This window comes from Falco biarmicus, chromosome 2, assembly GCF_023638135.1.
Source record: "Falco biarmicus isolate bFalBia1 chromosome 2, bFalBia1.pri, whole genome shotgun sequence".
In the NCBI taxonomy this organism is placed as follows: Eukaryota; Metazoa; Chordata; class Aves; order Falconiformes; family Falconidae; genus Falco; species Falco biarmicus.
Genome location: NC_079289.1, coordinates 34,100,001 through 34,122,501, shown reverse-complemented (window position 1 = coordinate 34,122,501; position 22,501 = coordinate 34,100,001). Strand labels below are relative to the sequence as shown.

Sequence of the window (22,501 nt, the reverse complement as noted above, 5' to 3'; positions counted from 1 at the left end):
CTGAGTATTTACCAAGAGGTCTGGGAAACCAATAACAACAGTAGCATAATTATGTTCATCTGAGAAAATCCTGTTGGGGGAGCTGATCTTTTGTCCCACAGCTGCACTGAGGCTTTCTGAAGATAGCTGGTCACTTGAAACTGCATGCGGCACACACAGTTCTGATGCTAAACAGGGAAATTAAACAAAATGAAAGTCATTAAATCCAGATGTGCAATAGGAAACAATATTAACTGTGAAAGTGCTGAGCACTGATCACTGCTATTACTTTGAGCATAAAATTACTAAGATTTGCTTATAGTGCACTATAACCAGAAAAGAAGCCAGGAATGTTATTTTTGTGAAATTAAGTACTAAAAATCAGGAAATGTTAGCTCTGCAGTTGCTTATACCACTTAATTTTGCCCTCCACTGTGCAAATGAGGCAGGAAACCTATGGAATAGAACAGCATGTGATCTCATTGAAGATTGTTATAACGCAAATGCACAAAAAGGCAAAATGTGGGTTTGCACAGGTTAAGTGTCAATGTGACATTTCTTGGTAGCTGTCTCGCTGTCTTTGCAATTTAAATAATGTTGTTTGTACATTTTTGGTAAACAATGGTCTAATTTTCTTTTTCATTAAGCTAAGGAAAACTAAATGTTATTCTGTGCAACTGCAACAGCCCTTTACCTTGCCTCAAATTATCAACACAGTCAGAACCTGTTGTCTCTAGTTTTGCGGCGTACACTGGCAGCAGAAAACATTTTCTCCCTCAAAGGATAAATGGGCTACTGGTTTGGGTCAGCGGCAAACCCACAGTGGTCTACCTTTTCTTAGTTCTGCCATGGGTTCTGCCTCAAAGAATGAGAAAAGGCTGAAGAAGTTACATTTGGGGTTTGCTGGATGATTTGGAAAAAAAGTGGAGAGGGGATATGATAGATTTTTAGATTGGGAGAGAAAAGATAACAAAGGATAAAAATAGCACAAAAAGCATGCAGCAATAAACTGTCCACAAATACTTCGAGATTGGAAATTATAATAATGTTAGTACCCATCTGAGGAATGATACTCTATAATGGTTTCTAAATAAGGTAGTAAGAGGAAGGAAACTACTGTGCTCTGATGGAGCCTGATAAGTTGATAGAGTAAACTGTACAAGAGATGAAAAGGATCCTAGATATTTATATCAGTGGTTAGAGTTTTTGGTATCCAGTTTGTTGCTGTTTGTATAAAGTAAGCCATATTTGTTATCTGTCAATAACATTTGCTTGTATCATGTTTACACTATGTTAATCTCATTCTTCATATTTATGCTAGACACAAGGACCAGGATGAAACTTTTTCCCCCTTTAACACATATAAATTAGCTTCTCTGTTTTTTCCCTCTCTCTCCGAGACACACTGGAGATAGGCCAAAGCCTATAAACTGTTATGTGGGATGCACATGTACTTCCAGTGTTATTAAACCAGAAAGGCTAAAGATTTTGTGCACCGTGATCAAATGCTCAGGGTTGAAAATCTGAAGATAGGCAGATCTTACCAGACAGAATGATGTCCATTGGAGAGGTCTGCCTTCTTCTGTAGCTAAGACATGCCTCAATGCCTAGCACCATCTGGGAATTGTACTGAAAAAAATCTCCCTATCTTTTAACACAGGTGTGATGGCCTCAATGGCATCCTGCACACTATCTGCAGAACTTCAGAAACTCTGACTTCTGTTCTATTTTAACAGAACATGTCTTTGTATTTTTATAACTAGTGGGAAATGTCTTCTAGCTTAGCTGAGTGTGAACAACAGACCTGCAAAAGGATACAGATTGGACTCATCAATGTGTTTGGTCCCTTCTATTGCTATGCTCTAATCCCTGCCTAGTTGTCTTGTTTCCTTTTCCATTCTGTATGCTTGTATGTTTCCTGAAAGTTCAGGACTGAGGGTCTTAAAAGCCACAATGAAACAAAGATGCTTTATTCAAACAACCTGAAATTTGAGCATGGAATTTGGCTTGCTTTGTGAAAAGTTATTATTAACCAGACATGATAAGGGGAGGACAAAAAGAGAATCAGAGAGAAGGTTACCCAGACCTTTAAAGTAAAAGAGCCTTGTTTGTGCATCTGCAAACACAGAAATGATTAAAACAAAAAACAAAAAAACACAAGCCAAGCTTGCATTCAATACCCGTTGTTAAGCCAAACCCCGTATCAGCTGGCTCTTCACTCAATGCATACAGCTGGCAAACCTCACTGTCTTCAGCTTCCATATGGGCACACTTGGTTAAAAGAAATTTCCTGTAAAGGATAAACATTTATAGTAATTCCTAATTAAGCTTGTAACTCTAAACAAAGATTTTTATCTTCTGAAATAGTGAAAACATTCTACATTTATATAAACAAGGTTATCAACACCTTTTGCTAAAACTAGATACGATTTACCAGACATCTGTGAGATAGGAAAGGGTAAGCCAGAAAGTGGCAGATATGTCTTCTGGTAACTATTTACACACTTCCACTTGCTGTGCATTCATAAAAATATGACAGCAAAGTAATATGTCTTTCACATGCCAATGAAAGTAAAGCAAGGAGGAATTAACTCTGGATGATATGGCTGTATTGCCAAAGCTAGGTCCACCAACATTCTAATTTCTAAAGATCAATACCACCTCAGTAAAAACAGTATTAACATGCTAGTCAAAGCTAGTCTAGATTTTCAGAGGCATTAACTTAGGCTGGCATACCCTTCTCATTTCCTACTCTGAAAGCCCACCTGTATTTCCACCAGCGCCAATCTGCACCTTAAACACCAACTGTTTAAGTTTAGCCAGTCTCACAAACCGAAAAAAAACCCCTACTCTGAGACCAGGAGCGAAACTCTTGAACATAAAGACGACATGAAAAAGAAATAATCCCATCAAAAAAACTAAGCTTAACTAACTGATTTGTTTCATTTTCCACCAAGAGCCACCGGTCTTCAGCCACCAGGAAAACAGATTTCAGATTGATCGGAAGCAAGATGGTATGAGTTTGACCCTCTAATACATCCAGTACAATAAGGCTGTTTCTGTAAAATTGGAAGCCAAGAAAAGAATAATCAGATAGGGATGTATACCAGGAGTTCTGTTACAAATCAATATAATACAAAGATATATTTTACTCTCACCCTGCTTCTTTGTAGAACACCAGCCAGTTTTTGTGTGAAAACTCTCTGCACATTTTGTAGTCGCTCTGTATAAAAATATGTCATAACAGCAATTAGTGTTTGTTAGACTCGTCCCAGTGAGTTTCCTGTCTCCCCTGAAAACGTACTACATTTTCCCTTTATTTAGAATAATCCATGATATTAATTACCTCTCAAAATGTTATCTAGCCTGCCTTGTCCCAAAGTCATATAATCGCATCACAATTGAGTTCATTATTTTGGACATAATCCCTTGTAACAAAATGTTCAGTTATTTCCAGTTCTAGCTCAATAAAGGGATATTTAAGGATATGTAACCTCAGACAATGCAACTTATTTATATTTTTTGTATCACTATTCCATAACAATGCTATTTTATGTGTACAGCATTTAAACATATACAAGAGTAAGCAACTGCTTAGGCTGTAAAAACAGAAAGATAAACAATCCTGGGACAGTTCTTCCAATATTGAGCTTTGATTTAAAAAAACTACGTAGTATAATAGAGGCAGGTACTATTCCTCACCATCTCTTCTTTGCTGCTCCACCAAGATGTTCTCTTAGGAGACTCCTGAGCATTTGGTAAGAGCAAAAGTCGGCGAAGGGCACCATTGTTTGTATCCAGCAACAGCACAACATTGCTCTGTAAATGAAAAGCAGACCCATGTATATCTCAAGCCCATTTAAGAGAATACAACAAATCTATCGGAAGCACTTTTGCAACTCTAGCAACTTTGGATATCTTGAAAAGATGATCCAGATTTTGTTGGAGAACATGGGCTGAACCTTCTTGGTTCATTTCAGAGTTCATGGAGAAATTTAATTGCAGAGGTTAAGTACATGCAAAAAGGGCTGGAATGATATTCCAGTTTTTCACTTCTGCAGAAACTTTAGGAATTAGGCTAGTATGACAAGTTCTAGTCAGCTTCAGGTGAGAGACATACCAGTTTTATTCTGTCAAGTCACTAAAATATTTAATTTCAGGTTTTATGTTTTCTTAGCATTCCTCTAAAGAATCCACCATTAAGTTACACCAACGGTGAAAAGCTGGTGAGAGAAGAAATGGCTTAGTACTGTTTTTCATACTTCTGACACCGTGGAGCCTATTAAATATCACAGTGCGTGACAATCCTTCTGTGACCTGCATGCTCAGACAGCTTACAGTGTAAGAGGTCGGGCAACTGTTGGAGGACAGCAGGATAACTGAAGAGGATGGAGATCAGAAGCAGACAGGATAGTGAAGAGAGTGGTGCAACCATCCTCCACACAAAACATGTGAAAATATGCTATGCTAAATTTTGAACTTCTTAGATTTCTCAGTCATGTTAACTCAATGCCCGAGGGTTCACGCACGCTATCAAATGATGGGGGCATTTTAATAATTTTTTTTTACAAGCTACTATAGCTGCTCCTAATGTGTTTAAGAATTCAAGAGAACAATCATCCAGGGCCAACCTTAACCGCCATCAAATGAAATTTAAAACATACAGAAGAACAAATTAATTAAGACTGGGGCTGAATTTTTTGTTTGCCATTCAAGGAGATGTTAGGTTCTGCAATGACTTACTAAAAGTAAACTGTCTACGTACAACATCTGCAATAACGCACGACAGACGTTAAGGGAGTAAAACATAAATTCCCACAAATTCTCCTGAATAAAACAAATACAAACAATTTGAGTCACAGCAGTTTTGTTCTTTTTGGGTATGCTTCATATTTTCACTAGAATTATTTGAGAGAATTAACTTTATTTAATAATGATAGTAATTTGAAGCTAAATATGGTAAAGCATTTAAAATATTACCATGTTATTTGGAGCATTTGGGAATTTCAGCTAGAGTTCAGTACTTCTAAAAAAAGAAGTTTGCTTTTGTATTACAAACCAAAATTACAGAAATGTGGTTCAGGAAAAAAATACAGGGCATTTGCTTGGGATTTTGGTTTTCTGCCATATGATATTTACACAATTCTGCAACAGCACTGCTGTTCCAAAGCAATGGCATAGCCTTCCACGTGAGATAAAGAACACATACAAATCAATTACATTCTTCTACTTAGCGTTAAATTTATGAGAGCAGTTGGTAATATAAAAAGCCTCTCTACTCCACCCCTTTTGATGTTAATGGTTTCCTTCTGTGCTAAGTGACTGATGTATATTCTGTCTGTGTTTAAAAATAGATTTTTGCGTCACTCCCAAACACATCCAAGAGCAGCTTTGGCAACTCTTCAAGTGGGCTGGGAGAAGATGTTGGTGTGCAATTCTGCTGTGTTTGTTCTTGACTGGGAGAAAAGTAACCTTTTGGTGACCTCTTGACCCCAATGTCTGGAATTCCAAACTCTGGACAGATGCAATAACCAATCTTGTGGTGTGCCTTTATTTTTAGTTACTGCAAAGTTTCCCTTTCCTTACTGCTGTTTTTATTTTCACCAGCATTTTCCTCTTAATAGTCCTTAAAGAAAACAGGGTTGTGATTTCACTTTGCTAGTATGGGAAGTTGTTCCTATGGTTTTGCAGACAGAGCGCACCTTTCCTTTTCTTACAAGGTGGACTTACAGAAAAGGAAAGTATAATATAATATTAATAATAGAAAAAAGAAGATAATTTAAGAACTTCAACTAGTTTTGAAGAAAACAAACCCTTCCTCCTGAAACCATATATCAAAATACTATGGGGACTAAAGGTTTCAGACGTTACTACTAGTATGTTGCAGGTACTTCCATACGCAGGTCCCCACTTGTGTTTCAGGCTAGACCAAAAACTGTTAAAAAAGTCTTCTTTTGAAGGATTTTACCACCTCCTACATGTAGTGAGAGAAGTGGATCTCTGTGTCAGCTTCTGTACCACAGACTCGCTCACTCTGCTATTGGAGAGCTTTGACAAAGAGCTCCAACAATATGTGGTACAGGGAAAAGCACTTCCCTCCCTCCCTGCACCACTTCCTGACCAAGAAAGATAAAAGCAGAGTTAAAGGATGCTGGCAGGACACTGCCTGGGCAAAGCTTGTTATGCTCTCTGAGTTAGACTGTAGGTTACTCTGTCCACCCAGTTGTAGCCTTTCAACAGAACAAAGTGTAAGAAAAAATGTAAGCGTGCAGTTAATTTATACGCAAATCAAGTCTCCATGTGCATTTTCCTCCTATAATCCCACGCAAAATCACGCATAAATTTATCAGAATTCTTTTCAGTCTGTATTTGCTCTCCTTCAGAGCAGTAAAAGCAATAGATGCAGAAAGAAAAAGAAAAGTGAAATAGGTGGGCATGAAGCTTTATAGGAAATACAAGTCTACCCTGAAGTTAGTGGGGAGGACAAGGCAGAGGTATTGCTGCTTTGAAAAGATGAATGCAATCCCCACCTTATGAGGAATGACTTGAGATTTCTGAAGAGCCTTTTCAAAGTCTATCAGCTTAGTCTGAACAAGAAGATAGAACCAAAACAGGCTGCACTCACTGAGAGCAACAGTGCTGTGAGAAAAAGAATCACCTACTTTTTCTTCCAAAAAGGTGTAAAGGTGTCCTGGTTTTGACTGGGATTTTCTTCCTAGTACCTGGTAGAGTGCTGTGTTTTGGATTTAGTATAAGAATAATGTTGATAACACACTGATGTTTTTAGTTGTCATTAAGTAGTGTATATACTAAGTCAAGGACTTTTCAGCTTCTCATGCCCTGCCAGCAAGAGGGCTGGAGGGGCACAAGAAGTTGGGAGGGGATACAGCCAGGACAGCTGGCCCCAACTGGCCAAAGGGATATTCTGTACCATATGATGTAATGCTGAGCATATAAAGCTGGGGGAAAACTGGCTGGGGGCTGCTGCTCAGAACTGGCTAGGCATCGGTTGGCGAGTGGTGAGCAATCGCATCGTGCATCACTTGTTTTGTATATTCTAATTCTTTAATAATTATTATTGTAATTATTACTATTTTTCTTCCTTTTCTGTCCCATTAAACTGTCTTTATTGCAATCCATGAGATTGAGTCCTGCGATTCTCTCCCCCATACCCCTGGGAGGGGAGCAAGTGAGCAGCTGTACGGTGCTTAGTTGCTGGCTGGGGTTAAACCATGACAGAAGGTGGCTTAAAAGCAGACAAATGTCTGATTTGTGCTATTAAGTTAAGTCCACGAGGAGTTTAGTTTTAGTAAAATTTTATTTAAAAGGACAGGAAGGAATGGTGATTTTTCATTTTATTTCACTGGAGGGCTCTACTGAATCCAGATGGATGTCATCTGGGAAATAAATCACACAAGCTTATTTGAAGAGCCACAACATCATCACCTCATACTTTCCAATAAGGTTATCATCTGTTTAAAATAGTTCTTTTTTATAACTTAGTCAGAAACATTAATGTCCAAAGACCTTTATTAAAACAAAACATTGGGAAAAATCTTTAGCTTTTGGTATTGTCTAATTAATGGTTTATATTATTTATGAAATATCAGCTGTTAAAAGGACTTTATTTAATAAATGTGACTTCTTATTTCTAAAAATATTGTTAAAATTTCTTGGTCTTTTTGTAAATAGACGTAGATGAACCTCTAAAGCATCACATACATCATTTGCATTACTTTTTTTTCTTGGAAGATCTGTTTGATGCACTCTTAGCACAAATAGCCAACACTTGGAGCCTTGTCCAAAATACAGAAGTGCCACTAATCTACTTGTCTTAACATGTAAATGCTGCAAATTCTGAGCTTACAACTGCCATTAACCTTAGAACACCTGAAGGCAGGAATTCTGACTATATGTCAAGGTTCCTTCTGTAGCCAGTGGAAACAGAGAGGTACCTCCAGAGGGCATTCACCACGCTTTACCTTAGCTGAGATGAACTGCTCTTGTAGATCACCTTTATCCTCCCAACAGATACAGCAGGTACTTGGATGATTAGCTTAGATTATATGTTTACCTGCTAACATCAATAATAATGGATATAATTTCATATACAGCAATATCCACTTCATTACACAGGTGCATGAAGCACATGTTTTTTCCATGGTTCCACGGCAGGAAATGTTTGGAATAAAACCTAAGCTCTATGTGGACAAACTAAACTACTTGAGAATCCCTCTTTTGATTCAGTGAGAAGTAGAAATGCTGAGATCCTAACACATGAACCTTAGCATAAGGAAGGATAGAAGTGGCTCTGCAGACTGTAACAGCGGTATTCATCTGAACTGTGCCTCATTTGAAAACTAGTCCCAAATAAATTACTAATGTAGTCCATGGATATGAACATGCAGTACATAAAAGAAACCTTTTCCATCATTTTTTTCTGTGCAAGATGCTTACTTAAGTTACTCAAGTCTAAAATTATTTTTGAATAGTGTTCTAAGTATACAATGACTTTGCAACCAAGTTTGTAGTTCAATGAAACATATTTTCACACTCAGCAAGTGAGGTCTATCTTAATGTTAATACTGTGTAAAAAGTCCTACGGTAATGCAAAGCATTCAGAATATTGTAATTCTGTATTATTTTCCAGCAGTGTAAACCAGGTTTATTTTCAGACAGGATTTGTTCACCTGTAGCACCAGCTAAGAAAGGCAAGACTGAAACTGGCAATATTTTAGCTTTGCCAGAGAAAAAACTGAGGTTACAGCTCAACTGAAGTCATCTGAGCTACCACAGTCTCTCCACAGAACAGACTTTACTTCAGAGTTTTAATTCATACTGTCACTGAAAAATATATTCCATGAGGACAGGCAAAACCAGTCATTGAGTTAACTACCTAAAGCTTCATGGATGAACCTTTGATAAAAACTTCATTGCTGACACCAAATGTTACTGTGATTTGGTTAAAAGCAAAACTAGCAGGACAATTATTTTCCCAGTAGGAATTTTAGAGACTTAGAAAGCAAAGAATATTGCTGGGCTTTATATTAAAAAGTGTGAGACATTCTAAACATTCTTAGACATGAGATAGACTGCCATCTGTTTTACAGTTTCCTGTGCTGACTTTGCCAAAAAGGCCGAACTTTGTTTAGAACCAAACAAATGTGTTATGTGCATCTCAAAATAGCCCAAATGGTACTTCTAAGCTGCTCAATACAACAGCACAGGCAATCACTACAAGCAGGTAACTTCAGAATGGTATTTTTTCCATTTGGCACTGGAAAGTGTCCAAGGCAAAGCAGAAGAAAGCATAGGCAGTTCTACTAAACACAGAACAATGGTGTTTTTCATAAGGCAATCGAGCTTAACTGTAGCGTTTGAGACCAGAAAGTGGTGTCAACACTTGACCGATGTTCCTGGAATAACAATATCACAGAGACACTAGTTATGAAAGGACAGAAAACTATGTAATAACCCAACTCACTGTAGGAAAGGTTCTTCTAGGTCAGAGTCTCTCACCTACTGAAAAATGGGCAGAAGAAATTCAGAACAAAAAAAGGAAAAGGCAAAGCCAACCAACAATAATGACCACATTAAATGCCCATGTCAAACCACTATGACTGGTAGGTAACATAATAAACTATTATTAATATTACAAAATGAAGAGCAGCAGCACTTTATCAACTCTTGTCTCTTCCCACTCCTGGGCAAAGAAGTTTTCAATTGGAAACGTTCCAATCAGTTCACTGATAGTAATGGAAAGTGGAAAGTATGTGGAAAGTATGCAATACTTGACTTTAAAAAAAGGATTTGGGTCAAACCAACACTGAAGTTGTCAGTGGTTCTAAATTTGTGTTACTGATACACTAGATGTCAAGTTTTATACAGTCTTCTTTCTAGTCTTGGTACTTCAGATGTTACAGAATGAGAAATTCCAGTATTCACAATACAAAAAATAGCATCACAAAGCAAATAAAAGCAACATTTTACGTTCTGACTCAGAAAATGTCTCTTTCATGTCCTATTTGAAAAGTAAAAAGAGGACAAGATCGGAGCAGAACTTAAGTTTGCATCATAAACCAGCTTACTTTGTACTTTGCAAATATATGCTACTTGACTGAGACTTCTGAACTATCTCCTTTTCTCCCATGAAGGTCAATCTCCCTCTATCAGTAACAGAAATAAGATATGCAGGTAGAACTCAGCTTCAAGAACACAAAAGGACATTGTCCAGCCGAACAGTGCAAGAGGAAAATCTCCACATAAAAACTAAAGCTGAAGGCAACTCCCAAGCTTCACGTATAATGAAAAAGAGAACAGTCTGAATGGGGTAGGCTTGTCCAGGCTATTTCAATCTACAGAGGCAGACTCCTCAGCAATCCTACCCTTATGATACTACTTTACTCATCACTAAATATTTAGCTGTATTTAATTTTTTTTTACCTCCTCTTCATGTAGAACCACTTGACCTTTGAGTGGATTTCCCAGCAGTGCCACAGTCACAAAAGGTTGCCAGACACTTCCAACTGTTCTTGGAAAGAGGTCGTAAAGATCCACAAAGTATCCACTCTTACTGGAAACATTCATGAAGTACAAGGAAACAGGATTGCATGTAGTGACGTAAAGAACATTTTCAGCTTCATCTTCTGAAATAAGAATGTAAAATTAATGAAAGGCTACTGATATCATATATTGCTCTTCTGGAAATACATATGTCATAACCTTGGCAGATGATATAGCAAAATGTACAGAAAAATTACCACCGCTGACACAGGAGATAAAAAGAAACGGTCTCTTGCTACTAACTAAATGTTAGCAGGCAGAATCTTGCCGTAATACTGTTAACTCGTCAAACAAGCAGTCCAAAGCACATTTGTGTAGACAAGACTGCAGCACCTGCCAGCTGCTAGTATATACAAAATCCATCTAGATGTTTTTATTTGTTTATAATCTTGGTTCTCCCTCCTTCTCTATCCCATCCTCCCTTTCAATTAATGTATTTAATAATTAAACATAGGATGAATGCAAACTTTGTATGGAACTTTTCACATACAGCACCTTCCTGACTGATTTCAGACAATGCTTGACATCAATACAAAGCCACCTGATTTCTGTTTTGCTGTCATAAAAGTCTGTTAATATATTTGAAACTAAGGTTACAAGCAGAAAAAGCAGCATTCCAGTATTGATCATTAGCAATCTGTTTACAATACACAATAAAGTTTAGACATGTTTAATGATGGACCCTAAAAATGTTCATGAATATTCCCAATGACCCAATTCACTTTGGGACATAAGTGGTATAGGTAACTAAGGCAGGGAGGCAGAGAGTGAGAAAATTAAAAAGTAATAAAGAATTTTAATCAGTACAAGCACAGGGGAAGATTTCTATTTAAACTGAATTGAGAGAGGAAAAGTCAAAAGAATTGTTTTTGTGAAGTAATACGGTGTTGAACATACAAACTAAAGAAACTTGCAATTTTGTGGTTGTTCTACTTTAATTACATATCTTTCTCTTGGTTTGAGAAAGATGCATATCTTTACAAAGACCACAACAATTCAGTGAAATTATGCTCCAATTTAAGTGGCTGATTATTTTTGTATTTCACCTACTGTTAAACAAAAAAGTAGAAAAAGATAAATTATTATTCCTGTACTCCATTTCCATGCTCCATATCCTCTGGTCCCATATTCCAATTCCTAGTACTATTCCTGTACTCCATTGTAAACATACCTAGAAATCCACACAACTGTAAATGCATTGAAGTGTTGTTATTACACTCAGAATCCCTCATATTGCCCTTTTATATTCTGCCACTGGCTACCAGCAAGCTATTATGAAGTCAGCAGCCCTGTCCCTTCTCATCTCCAGGGTATTTCACATATTTACAATATTGTGGATCATTACAAAAGCTAGCAGATTTTTTTTTACTGTACCTTTTGTTACTGTGACATCGCAAACTAAGTTAATTTCACCCAAAGGCAGTGTCCAAAAAGCAAGTTCTTCTGTGAAACTGAGGGACCTGGCTTCATGTCGTTCCAGTGGAAATCCTTGAATATTTAAGTACACAGGGCCCTAAAACAAATGACAACAATGAGTGCTTGCTAAAATATTCCACTCACCATTCTTTAAAAAAAATCTAGAAGTCTTCTTCAAGATTTAGTATTAACTAACAACAGAAACAGAGCAACTACTAAATAAATAAAAGTGAAAAGGAAATGCTTTTCTGCAAGCTCTCAGAATGTTCCTACTGTAATTTTCTTTACAGTATAGAAACCAACACGCCTTTTCTCTTTAGTCTTTTATTGGTTTGGAACCATTACTGCCCAGTGGCACAAGAGGTATCATGTACTGATAAAACGCAGTCCATACAAGGAAAAAAAATCAGAATATTTCTGTTTCAAAGACGTTCAATAGAGATTTCTTATTATATAAAGTTTAAATCTCACCCCTACATCACATTAGCAGTTCAGGTTTTTCCTTATTCACTGAAGTAAAAATGACTGAAGTTAAACCAAGAACTTAAAGCTGAAAAGGACTTAGAAGCTTTGGCTGCAGGTCAAACTGTACCAAAGTTTCAAATTCAAACTTGACAGTGCCAAAGACCCATAAGAATTCAGCTGCATGCAAAATAGAAAAAGAAAACAGCTTTCTTTTCAGTCTCTGATCTTATCCAAGAATTGAGATCTGGGGCCTTAAACTGGCCACCTTCAAATACAGTATTTTCAATATCTTTATAAAAACCTCTTTTCAAGAACTTCTAACCAAACTTAATGATTGTATAACTAGTGTGAGGGCTACACATACAAAAATGTTCATTTTTCTAGTCAGTATAAAAACCCCCAAGAATGGGTAACAAGGACTACACTTTGTATATACTCTTTTTCCTGAAGAAATTAATCATGCTTTAGATTCTTTCCATCCTGATATATAAAAACAGTATTATATGAAAAAAACCCACCAACTTAAAAGACAAACCTTTATGTCTATTTTCTGAGTTTCTGTTGGACACAGCAGTTTCTGTTCTGCATTCCCCGGCTGATTGACTTTCCAGTAGCCCATAAATTTATGATCTGGTAATGGCAGTCTGTCAAACAATGTAGGAACAAACCAATTTTTACATTCATTAGCCAGCAACTGATATGGAATAAATCATTTGAACAACTGCATTTTTCCAATGAGACATATGTGAAGATTCTCTTGTAGAAAATGCTTCCATGGTAAAGTATTTTTTTTGTTTTAAATCACCAAAATTTTAGCTTTCTGTAATACTAATACAGTCACAACCTGAACAGCACCATAAAAGCAGCAACAATTCACATGATATGGCCTCACAAGGAAAAATTTTCTAGTCTGAATTATTTGAGATACGTAATAAAATATATACAAATGTCTCTTGCTTTGCTTTATTCAGATCAGGCAGGGTGTGATAGTACCACTTAAATGAACTCCTGTCAGTGGCATACTCACGTAAAAAACCCGCAGAATAAGCACAGTAAACACTGTGATGAGTTAACCATGCAACAAAAGTGAAACAATAGTACAATATATTCCAATATATTTTGCCACTGCTCACATGAACAAAGGCAAAGGAATACAGACATGAGAGTATCACATTGCCTTCTGGCCAGCCCAGTCCACAGAAAGGTAAGGGACATCTTTGAAAGCCTCAGTTGCATGCCTCGATCTAATTTCTTTATTTCTGTATCTTTTGTTTAGGGCAGAAATACATGGGCCACAGCATAACTGATTTATATAGGAAAAGAAAACACTGGCATATGACAAAGTAGCTTGACAGTAAAACAGGGACAGCACAATTTTTCTTTCCTCTCAAGTAATTTGCAACCACTAAAAGCAGTTTGACTTCATTAATTGGCATAAATACCTTCAAGCTAATGAACTCATCACTTCTGGTTTCTTTTATTTGGGATCAGTTGCTCCTAAGAGACATCCTATCAAAACTACATTCTGTGTTACATGCCATTGCATATTACTGTATAGCTACAGGACTTGGCAAGAGAACAGAAGACATTCCTTCTCCCAGTTTCTATAAGTATCTCCTAAATCTATTTTAAGGAAGTTCTCTTAGACTGTATGTTAAAAGTCTGTGCTTGGTCTCTTCTGTTCTGTCTGATAATGCTCATTCCTACAGTCACAATTATTTCCCCTCTCCCCACCAACCAACCTGGCTCCTCTAGATACTAGAGGTTTAATTTCTTCTTGATATTCTTTTCAGAATAAGAAGGGATCCTAAATCAAAAAAACGCAGCTGGACTATACATGAAATTCAGGGAATATTTATTTTATTTTATTTTTTCCACTGAGAACTTAAAGGAAAAGTCAAGGAATGAACACTAGCACACTCTAATCTTTGCAAGTCATGCAGGAAAGCTGCATTAAAAATTGTTACTGGTATGTTGACACCAAACCTCAAGCAACTAGGGGAAGCCAGTGCTCACAGGCAGATAGTCACTCAGCCTCCATTGGCATTCTGTGTTTGGACCATCTGCCAAGGCAGTCAGATAGCCAAATACACTTTTTGCTAACGCTATAGATCATTGTTGCTCACAGATAAATATTCAGCTGCCAGCAATATGCCACTGGGGCAATTCCCTCTCTTAGTTAAAGAGCTAGTCAAGTCTTCATTGCCTGTTTGTTGCCTAATTAAGAATATCAATAGATACCAACATTTGAAAAGTGATTTTGCATTCTACCTCACTTCAGTTTGCATTTTCCCATTCTTTATGACTAGCTAGTCTAACCAGATTCTTCCCAAATTAAGAAGAAAAATTAAGCTAGACTCAAAAAAAATGCCCAAGTACTGTAGATTGCAACATTCAACACCATTAGGAAAACACATGCGGGATGCTCTACTTCAACATATACACAATTCTTATATACATTTATTCATACAGTCAGAAAACAGGCAAACAGTCAAGTCACTAGACTAAATGTCAGTTTATCCATAAACTGGAATTTTATTTCAGGCTTCCATTTGTATTTCAAAATTATTTGTTGGCAAAATGTTGGTTATGTCTTGAGCCAAAACTGTCTTATGTGCAAAAAGAAACTAGAGACTTTTTTTTTTTTTGCTATGTGACCCCAAGTAGCATAATCTCTGATATGCCTATAATCAGTAATAATTGGTTCCCATTAGCTTCATGGAACAAATGGAACATCAACTTCCACAAGGATTTGGACTTGAGTTTTGATTCCTTACATATTACTGCCATGGACAACATCCTAGAAATCAACAGGTTCACTAATAATCATGAAAACTTACTAAATCCTAAAACAAAACATATGTTAATAACTAGCTCTAACCAAATACCCTGCTTTATATAGCAACAGAATTACAGATTGCATTCCCAAAGAAAGAAAATATTTCCATTCTGTTTCAGCTTTCTGGAGATTTGCTTTGCTAATAGTTCCTCTCTTCCCTCAGGAAAACTGATTTCTCCTTTCTCCTAGATTCTTGAGGTTTTGTTCGCTTCCCTATTTCTGAATGATTTAGCTTCCCTGAGGCAGCAGACCAAGTCATCACAAACAGCAAAGAGGATGGAAAGATAGATCAGAATTTAAGAATAAACAGCAGAATTCATAATACAGAGTTCTTTGTCAAAAGTTATTAGGATCTTATTCTTCCAGGGCCGGACAACTCTTTTTTTTTTACTCCACCTCACTGCTCTCTCACATAAATCTGGTCTAAGAAAAAACAAGAACTGAAGAAGCCAGTAGCATTACAGGCCTTATAACCAGTCTGCCTCCTGAATGATTTTTCAGGAGATCAAGAGGGTGCAGAGGGACTGGAACAATATGCCCACACTGAAAACATACAGATCTTAACAGTTTTCCTCTACTGAAAATATATGATACGCCATGAAGGAGGGAAATTACCTTTTATTCCCAGGACTGAAAAGTTTTGAAAATAACATGAAGTGACAGTAGTAATAAAAAGCTTCACTAGGCACTCCTGGCACACTGCTGTATCTCCAACTAATTAACCAAACAGCGTTTACATAAAAGGCAGACAGAATACCACGGAAATGCTACCACTGGCAATAATCTGCAAAGCAAAGAGATCTAATGGGTGTAAAAAGTGCAGTGGCTGCGTAAGAATGGTACTGAAACTCCACTGCTCTCTCCAGCTGGGTGTACAGAGTGATCTGTCATTTTGGCTTTTCTCAAAAGCTGGAAAGGGTTTCTAGAACAGAAGAACTACGCAACAGACAGCAGTGATCTTGTAAGAAAGCTGTCATGCTTAAACCCCAACCAGCAACTAAGTACCACAAAGACAATTGCTCACTCCCCTCTTCCCCAGTGAGATGGGCAGGAGTATCAGGAAAAAGTAAAACCCATGGGTTGAGATGAGAACAGTTTAATAATTGAAATAAAGTAAAATAAAATGTTATTGTTGTCATTATTATTATTATTATTATTGAAAAGTGAAAAGAGAGAGAGGAATAAAATGCAAGAGAAACAAGAGGTGCACAATACAACTGATCACCACACACTAACCGATGCCCAGCCAGTCCCTGAGCAGCAATCGGCGGCCCCCAGCCAACTCCCCTCAGTACATACTGAGCACAACGCTATGGTATGGAATATCCCTTCGGCTGGTTCGGGTCACCTGTCCTGGCCCTGCTCCCTCCCGGCTCCTTGTGCCCCTGCCCACCGGCAGAGCACGGGAACTGAAGAGCCCTTGCCTTAGGGTAAGCACTGCTCAGCAACAGCTGAAACATCCCTGTGTTATCAATGTTATTCTCACACTAAATGCAAACCACAGCACTGTACCAGCTACTATGAAGAAAATTAACTCTGTCCCAGCTGAAACCAGGACAAAGGCCAAGACTTAAAAGCAAATTCTAAGGAATTATTCTTAATCAGTTCTTTGATTATGGATCTGTGAAAGCCTACTGCTTAAGATAAATTTAGAAAAAAAATATTCTGTTTATTTACTCTTAATTTTATATCCTGGCTTTCTACAAGATCACTTCTGTCCATCAAATGGTTACGTAAGCAGGTACTTTACTTAGTAAAGGTGATTGCACAGGACCTACAGCTGATGGAGCAATTCTACAAAAAATTATTTAGCCTGATCTTCATGCACAGCAGTCTAAGGGGAGACAATCTGTCAAAAGATAATACTCTAGTGGCTTCTGCTGCTGGAAAACTTTTCAAAGTGACACCTACAAAACCCGATATATTTTCATTTTTACCCTTTTGATCTTAGAAAATAAATCCATTTTAGGCTAATAAAAAATCCACCAAACAACTGTGTTCAAGAAGTCAATAGAACCTGCCTTATAAAGTTATTTATTTAGCTTTCTGAGAACATATTTGAAAATGGCTACAAATCTTGTAAGACTGAAGTTCCACTGAATGCAAATTCTCTACAGCAGCTATCATACTAATACAGCTGTGGATGTGAACTATGACAGACATTAAAGCTGCTTAGTACATGATCCTGCAAACCAGCTCAGTGCTGGCACAGAATGTATTGTTCAACAACTTCAGTAACAGCCTGTGCTCTATCTAGCTGAAAAGACCTCCATCCAACCTAATTTTTTTGGACTTGAGTATGATACAGTATAAACCAGGAAAATTCCTTACAAACCAGACCTCCATACTTTATCTAAACATCTTTTGATTAAAAATAGGAGTAGACATACAGAACAGTCTTATGTTAGGCCTTGCATTCCCTGACAGTTTGCACAAAGTGTAATTGTACATGAAGAAAGATAATGAGTTAGTACAGTAATTCATTTTACCCATAATGTCTTGGCAAAGCACCATCGACAAGCCAACTACTTTACACACAATATTGAAAAAAATTATAAACTACTGGAAAGGCAATAGTAGGAGAGACAGACAATATCATGACGTTATAACCTGACAATACCAGACATGTCAGTCACTTGCAGAATGGTCATTCTATTTGGGGAAAAAAAAAAGACACCTGAAGGTGAAGGAAATAAAAGTAAAGCATTACTTTACAGGTCTATTATATGATACTAATTTTGGAAATTAACCAATTAGCAACTAAAAATTATCTCTTGAAAAAATAATTACTGCAAGAATTCTTTTCTAAACGGTCATTAGACACCACCTAATCTTTCCTTCCAAGTTTAGATATATTAATTCTAGAACCTAAGCTAAAATTCCCATAAGGGTCACTGATAAGAGTCTTCTAAATTTCCCCTGTAATTTCAGCTGGATACAACCCTTAAAGTTCTTTCAGTTGAGACCCTGTATTGCAATGTGTTGCTCATATGTCTCATGTTTTTGTTCCTGCATTTTCAGCGCTTTTATTTCAGCAGCAATTTAAATAGTTCTGATTTATTATTTTCTTTTAGATGAAGTAATAGGTGATAGACTTCTCCAAAGCTTATTGAAAGAAAATAAGGATTCACAAATCATTTGATCCAAGACATACCAGAGAGTACCTGTATAAAGGAGTCAGCAACTCGGTATAATGATTTTCCTGTCCTGCAATCTCCTGGAAATGCTTCTGTATTGCAAAACTTCTTAATTGTACAGGATTTGTATTATTATCAATAGCAATGATTTTGCTGCAGATATGACTAACATCCTCAGGCAGGATAGGTTTGCAGTATTTGCCTAGTTTTCACATTAATTAATATAATTACTAAGCAATGTATTATGCAAGTTAATAGGTCTTAATAGTCTTGCAAATTAAGACTGGGGCACAGAAGTAAACCTCTGTGGGGGTATGCTGCTTTCACCAGGACACTGTAGAAATCACACTTAAAAAGCCTTCAGATTGCCAACTTGTAAGAGACTATAAACAGGTAGGAAAACAAGCTTAAAATTGAAAGTCATCTTGACAAATCAGAGGACAAATATGATAAAAAATACAAGACGGTAAGAAAAATGTAATTATGAAGGAAGTTGGTGAAGATGGGGTAAGCACTATGCAGGGTTCTGCAGAAAAGATCTGGAAGTTCATATTTAGAAAATTAGACATGAATTAAACATTGCAAGAAACACAGACATACTGGGGTTTTGAAAAGGGACTGATGAATGAAATACATCTCAGTTACTATACTCTTGTATTAGCATACTCAGCCCCAGCAGAAACTAACCTGCCCAGTTTCACCCACAATGCCTAATGACAGGCATGAATCAAATGGAGAGGGGGAGCATAAATGAAAAATAAAAACAACCAGAGGGCTTAAAAAGGGGGAAAGATTGAGAGAAATGGATGTGTTTAATCTAGAGGTGACTTCCTAATTGCAAGGATATTTAGAAACAAGACTGACTTGCTTTAGGAGGTTATAGAATTCCATCTCTGAAGGTTTTTAGACATGAATCATGACAAAAAAATCAGATAAGGAGTTTTTTAGATTAACTTGCATCTTTCCTGAAGGAAGTGGGATGGACTAGATTAGTACCATTATCCTACATTCATATTCCTGGAAAACAATATAGAGGAGATCAGTGCTCTAGTTCTAATCATGTTGCAGCTTCGGGAAGCACCTTTTCTGCAGTGGTCCAAAACCCATACCCAATTACCTCAATGTGTCATCACGGGAACTTGCAATATGGGCTGGAACAGATGTGGAGAGAAAATCTAGACGTTCTTTTACCCCAGGGCAGGATCAACTGTGCCTAAACCATTCCTGAAAGATATGTCTAACTCAAGGTGATCCACCTGTGGCTTACAAGCTCCACAGCGTTAAATCTCATGAGGAAGGCTATCTTAGAATGGAGAAGTAGGAAAACCTGACATGCTAGCTGTGCTGGATGCAAGTGAGATAATGAGACCAAGATTCCTGGATCATCAAAACCAGGCGGTCAGCCTACTCCCAATCTTGCATGGTGAGAGCTAAGAAAAAGTTGCTTTTATCAACTGTGTGTAAACTGCTCCTGTAGTTTCTCCTCCTCTGGGCCTTCAGAGTAGACAGTATGTGCTGATAGCGGCCAGTCAAGTGAAATTTTTGATCAGCATCTTGTGGGGGCCTTCTAAGTCTGTCATCCTTGGTGTAATCTGTCCTATAAAATATCAGTGATGGATTCAAAATGATCAGGTGATTATCCCTAATTCAATATGATCAGATCTTCCTTCTATTTTCTCAGTTCTAGATTGAACAGTCCATCCCCAATTCCAGCAGCCTCTCTCTTATGTTTCCTAAACCCGTGATCTTATTACTAAAGACTCCTCTCCAATCCAACCATGTAAACCCACATCCTACTTCTAAAAAGTTAATGAAGTGCAAATTTCTCAAAAACTATGACAAACATCATAATTCTTTAAAATAGAAATTACCAAGTGACTTTTAGCAAAGAAACTATGGCAAAAGTTTCAAGTGCGTACTGTCAATTTGATAGACACTGTAGTTGTTCAAGTACTGGTTCCCTAGGCATGAAATTCTTCTGTCATCAAAATTGGAAGGTACACCTCAGTCATTAAACTGCCAGTCTTCTTTTAATAGTTATACGTAGGATGTTAGATATGATAACAGTGGTGCTCCAACAGGAGAAACCTACACATGGACACCTAATATCAAGGCATCATGTCATAAGAATCAGTCCTTCCTTAGCAAACATACTTTTTTTTATGTCCCACAGGAAACTCAATTTTCCATATATCCATAAAGCTTTCTTGACGAAAGGGAAATATTTGTTTCTCCATAAATCAATTATGTATTTGAGTTCAAGCCACAGTAAGTTTTCTAATTGCTTTTATTGCTTTTCATTCTGATCTACTTAAGCCTGTTACCTGTGATATCTGTTGTAGAAGAATGAGTTAAATCTGTTTCATAATCCTGTTTAGTCTTTTAAAAAAAAGCTATTTTGAGTCTAACCTCTGAAAAAAGTATATGGTGTAACATGTCAACTGGTAACATAATTGAAGAATAATAGATATACAGACACATACAGAAATGTTTACATGCATGATCCTATTCTGCAGCAGTATTTTTTAGAGCCTTTTGTGAGTATCAAAGACAAAATCCCACTACCGCTGAAGACAACTTATTTTTTTTCTTGCTACTAATTTAAGTGATAAAGAACTGGACAGAAATGTGTTGCAATTCAATTAAAAACACAGGAGAAGAAACAAGTATTTCCCTTTATTAATATATATCCATTTACCATACAAGCTATCAATATGTACATGGACATTAAAGATTAAATACTAGTAATAGCAAATACTCTATCTTAAAGTAATTTATATTGTTGTAACTTATTTAAAGGAATATAAACTTGAACCAGAGGAGGACTGATTTCAAGTATTCCAGGTTGTTTTAAAATCAGTTAGCAGCAAGATAACACACTATAAAAAAGTGACCGCGAGAGATCTTTCTTCTTAATATATGTATCTTATGTTATTCTTACTCCTTGGCCAGCTGTACATTGGTCGGTTTTGCTCCAATAGGTATCCCATGTTTGTGCAAAGTGCTCATCAAAATTTCACGCATTTCGTTGTTGTAGGAGTCAAAGTCAAATACATTTCGAACAACATTTGCAAGTCCTTCAGTTGGAAATTTCTGTGAAGAAACAAAAAATCCCCAAATTGCTTTTACTGGGTACCTGTTAAGTTACAACATATTATTAAATACTTCTAAAATGAACAGTTATAACAGTAACTTTGCTCAACTTAGACAAGTGCTCAAGTAATCATTTTTTTATTATTTTCCAGAAGGTATGTTGCTTTAAGTCAAAATGAAGCTACTGAAACGTAACCTGAACTAAACAAACAAGCAGGAGACAGTTATTTAAATACTCAACATCATTCATGTTTTCAAGAACTGTTTGTGTTATACACATAACAAGATGTGTAATCATTGGCACATATAATTAAATATAACCTGTATTTTTTCAATTTAGAACTGCTTTCTACTAGTAGCAAAGATCTGACAAAAAGATATATATTCTTATAATTCAACTACACAATTCATTTAAGATTTCTGATTCTTAACATTGCATACAGAAAAGCAGAAGATAATCTGCTTGCTTACTAAAAATGACTTTAGGCAATGATGGGTTTTAGTAGAAACACAAATTTATTTAAGATTTGCAAACATTGTTTTCTTAGTGAAGAATACTACTTGAAATGTGCTGTGTACATAAAAAAAAAAAAGTTTCAGAGTTTCACTAGTATTTCCAACAATGGAAGTTTTGCTACTGAACTGGACTGATGATTTAAGGCCAGTGTGCTCTTCCAGGTTTCAGAACAACCACTCACATATTGCCACAGTTTTTAATTACTGTTCTGCAAGAACAAAACACATTTTCCTGCCTCTCATTTGCTTGCCATTATGACTTAGAAGCCAGTGAGACTTAAAAGCCTTGACTGCACAGTCAATTAAACTGATGTAATAGGAATAAACTGAAATGCAGAAAGGTTTTTTTTTTTGGTACCTGCAGAAGACACTATAGGTGTGAAAAGCTGGCTTAGCTTTTCCAGAAACTGGTTTCAAGTGCTAAGTCAGTAAATTCCACTGTCTTTTGATTTACCCTGAGATTTCAACAGCAAACATGTACCTGTACCCATTT

At 36.8% G+C, this 22,501-nt stretch overlaps 1 protein-coding gene across 2 annotated transcripts in view; it reads right to left on the bottom strand.

The window, feature by feature from the left end:
* The window catches only part of VWA8 (von Willebrand factor A domain containing 8), a 185,933-nt gene that overhangs the window by 55,694 nt on the left and 107,738 nt on the right, over window positions 1-22,501 (bottom strand). For both annotated transcript variants that reach the window (XM_056329815.1, XM_056329816.1), the window contains exons 26-34: window positions 21,341-21,492; window positions 12,959-13,067; window positions 11,917-12,055; window positions 10,423-10,625; window positions 3,682-3,798; window positions 3,138-3,202; window positions 2,913-3,038; window positions 2,160-2,269; window positions 13-167 (exon numbers count right to left, since the gene is read on the bottom strand). In XM_056329815.1, the coding sequence (XP_056185790.1) occupies window positions 13-167; window positions 2,160-2,269; window positions 2,913-3,038; window positions 3,138-3,202; window positions 3,682-3,798; window positions 10,423-10,625; window positions 11,917-12,055; window positions 12,959-13,067; window positions 21,341-21,492 (1,176 nt within the window). The remainder of the gene's footprint in view (window positions 1-12; window positions 168-2,159; window positions 2,270-2,912; window positions 3,039-3,137; window positions 3,203-3,681; window positions 3,799-10,422; window positions 10,626-11,916; window positions 12,056-12,958; window positions 13,068-21,340; window positions 21,493-22,501) is intronic.